This window comes from Haliaeetus leucocephalus, unplaced genomic scaffold (assembly GCF_000737465.1).
Source record: "Haliaeetus leucocephalus isolate CR32 unplaced genomic scaffold, Haliaeetus_leucocephalus-4.0 Scaffold668, whole genome shotgun sequence".
NCBI lineage: Eukaryota > Metazoa > Chordata > Aves > Accipitriformes > Accipitridae > Haliaeetus > Haliaeetus leucocephalus.
Genome location: NW_010973104.1, coordinates 1303714 through 1304189, shown reverse-complemented (window position 1 = coordinate 1304189; position 476 = coordinate 1303714). Strand labels below are relative to the sequence as shown.

General features: G+C 73.5%; 1 protein-coding gene across 1 annotated transcript in view; it reads right to left on the bottom strand.

The window, feature by feature from the left end:
- Window positions 1–8: 8 nt before the first annotated feature.
- The window catches only part of COG8 (component of oligomeric golgi complex 8), a 3188-nt gene continuing 2720 nt past the window's right edge, over window positions 9–476 (bottom strand). Inside the window, exon 6 of the mRNA XM_010579687.1 lies at window positions 9–360. Coding sequence (XP_010577989.1) covers window positions 122–360 — 239 coding nt within the window. The 3' untranslated portion in view covers window positions 9–121. The remainder of the gene's footprint in view (window positions 361–476) is intronic.

Here is a 476-nt window from a genome sequence, read left to right as displayed (position 1 = left end):
GGGGGGGGTGCACGCAGGAGGTGCTGCGGGCAGGGGTACAGGCAGCGGGAAGGCAGGCAGGGACCGGGGACCCCCGCACCCCCGTCGTGGGGTGACGCAGCCCGGCCCAGCCGCAGCCCCACTACCCTGTGGCCTCGGGAATGTCCGGCAGCAGACCCCCTGTGGGGGGGTTCTCCTGCTCCTGCGCAGGCAGGGACCCCCCGGCCACGGCTTCCGATTCCCGCTCCGGGCGTGGGGTGTTCTCTTGGGCCGGTTCCTCCTCTGCCGACGCTGGCAGGAGAAAAGCCAACGGCTCCCTGAGGGCGACCACGTCGATGCGGCCCAAGCGGCCGAAGCGCTGCAGCTGAGTGGGGGGGACACCTGTGGGAGAGAGAGAGAGGGGGGGGCTCGTGTGGGGGCCCACGGGGAACCCCCACAGAGGTGACAGGGCCCAGTATGTCTCGGGGGGGGGGGGGGGGGGACAGAGGGGGGGGGGG